Consider the following 1,348-nt stretch of genomic DNA (forward strand, 5'->3'; position numbering starts at 1 on the left):
TTTTGTGAGTGAGATTAATTAATGCATATTCATATTTATTTTGAACTACAGTAACATCTTCTGATTTCTCTCAACATGGGGACAGGAGAGCTGTCAATCAATACATTCGAAAAAAAAAAGTAACTTGCGTTACTTATTTGAAAAAGTAACTCAGATATTCTCTTGTAAATTAAAAAGTAATGCGTTACTTTACTAGTTACTTGAAAAAAGTAATCTGATTACGTAACTCGCGTTACTTGTAATGAGTTACCCCCAACACTGTATATATATATAGTTTCTTTGGTCTAAGTAATATATAATATCATGAATCCTCTTGTAGACCACAAATGTACCTGGGCAACTAGTGAGATGTGACTGTAAATATGAACCAAACTAATCTGTCCTGTTTGCTGATCCGAGCGCAGGTCTGCGCATGCGCGAATCACATGTTGCTGTGTTGTTATTGTACAGTCAGTGAAGGGCAGAGAGCGGCACAGGAGAGCTGGATCAGACTCGGACTGGATGGCAGCAGGATGACATGCTCAGATAACAAGACTACACACGCATCACTGATTACAACAAACTGTCTCCGCATGCGTGCGTTAAAGCTGTCGACGCACAGCGATGGACGCGCATCTGTGGGCTCAGCTGCAGGCGGGCAGCTCGGAGGTGGACTGGTGTGAAGGGAATTATCTCATCTATCCCGGAATCGCGGAGTTCTATAACACCGTGCGTCCCTCTTCTTTGCTGTCTGTGTGTTTAGTTGCAGTGTCACTCAAGATGAGCTGCTGCTAGCTGAAGTCTGTAAACTTTAGGACTGCTTTGCATGCGTTTACCAGTGTCCTGTCTCGTTTCAGATAAGCAACGTGCTGTTCTTCGTCTTGCCTCCGATCCTCATGTGTCTGTTTCGTCAGTACGCCACGCACTTCAACAGCGGCATCTATCTGATATGGACTCTGCTGGTGGTTGTCGGTAAGTTTCTTCGCTTATTCTTGCCAGCTGTTAGACTGACCGACAGTAACTTCTTGCGTAAGCGCGCTGGAGGTCTTGTTTTTCAGCACGTATGGTTAGGAGGTCGCAGTTTTGTGAAACCCACTCTTCCTCCTTTTCGGGAATATTGCAGGTCATCAGAAAATAGGAAGGAAGGGCTACTGAAGGAAATACCTGATCTCAGAGAAAATACATTAATGTTTGCTCTTAAATATGTGAAGCCTGTAATCAGAGCTATTCTGCTATTACAACATATATATATATATATTTGTGTTTGTGTTAATATTTTAGATTTTTATTCTATTAAAGTTATAAGCTGTATAGGTTTCATATATTAAATATAGCTAATATATAATTTATACTTTCTGATTTTATTTAT

The 1,348-nt window shown here is 40.7% G+C and overlaps 2 protein-coding genes across 2 annotated transcripts in view; one reads left to right on the top strand and one right to left on the bottom strand.

Moving 5' to 3' along the window:
- LOC107709091 (bifunctional dihydrofolate reductase-thymidylate synthase-like) overlaps positions 1-435 on the bottom strand; it is a 4,574-nt gene extending 4,139 nt beyond the window's left edge. Inside the window, exon 1 of the mRNA XM_016513494.1 lies at positions 378-435. Within this exon, the coding sequence (XP_016368980.1) occupies positions 378-414 (37 nt within the window). The 5' untranslated portion in view covers positions 415-435. The remainder of the gene's footprint in view (positions 1-377) is intronic.
- A 160-nt stretch (positions 436-595) lies between these two features.
- Positions 596-1,348, top strand: part of LOC107709090 (alkaline ceramidase 2-like) — a 4,232-nt gene continuing 3,479 nt past the window's right edge. Inside the window, exons 1-2 of the mRNA XM_016513493.1 lie at positions 596-708; positions 837-951. Coding sequence (XP_016368979.1) covers positions 604-708; positions 837-951 — 220 coding nt within the window. The 5' untranslated portion in view covers positions 596-603. The remainder of the gene's footprint in view (positions 709-836; positions 952-1,348) is intronic.

The sequence above is a fragment of the Sinocyclocheilus rhinocerous genome, unplaced genomic scaffold (genome assembly GCF_001515625.1).
Source record: "Sinocyclocheilus rhinocerous isolate Xijiao unplaced genomic scaffold, SAMN03320098_v1.1 scaffold4462, whole genome shotgun sequence".
Classification (NCBI taxonomy): Eukaryota; Metazoa; Chordata; class Actinopteri; order Cypriniformes; family Cyprinidae; genus Sinocyclocheilus; species Sinocyclocheilus rhinocerous.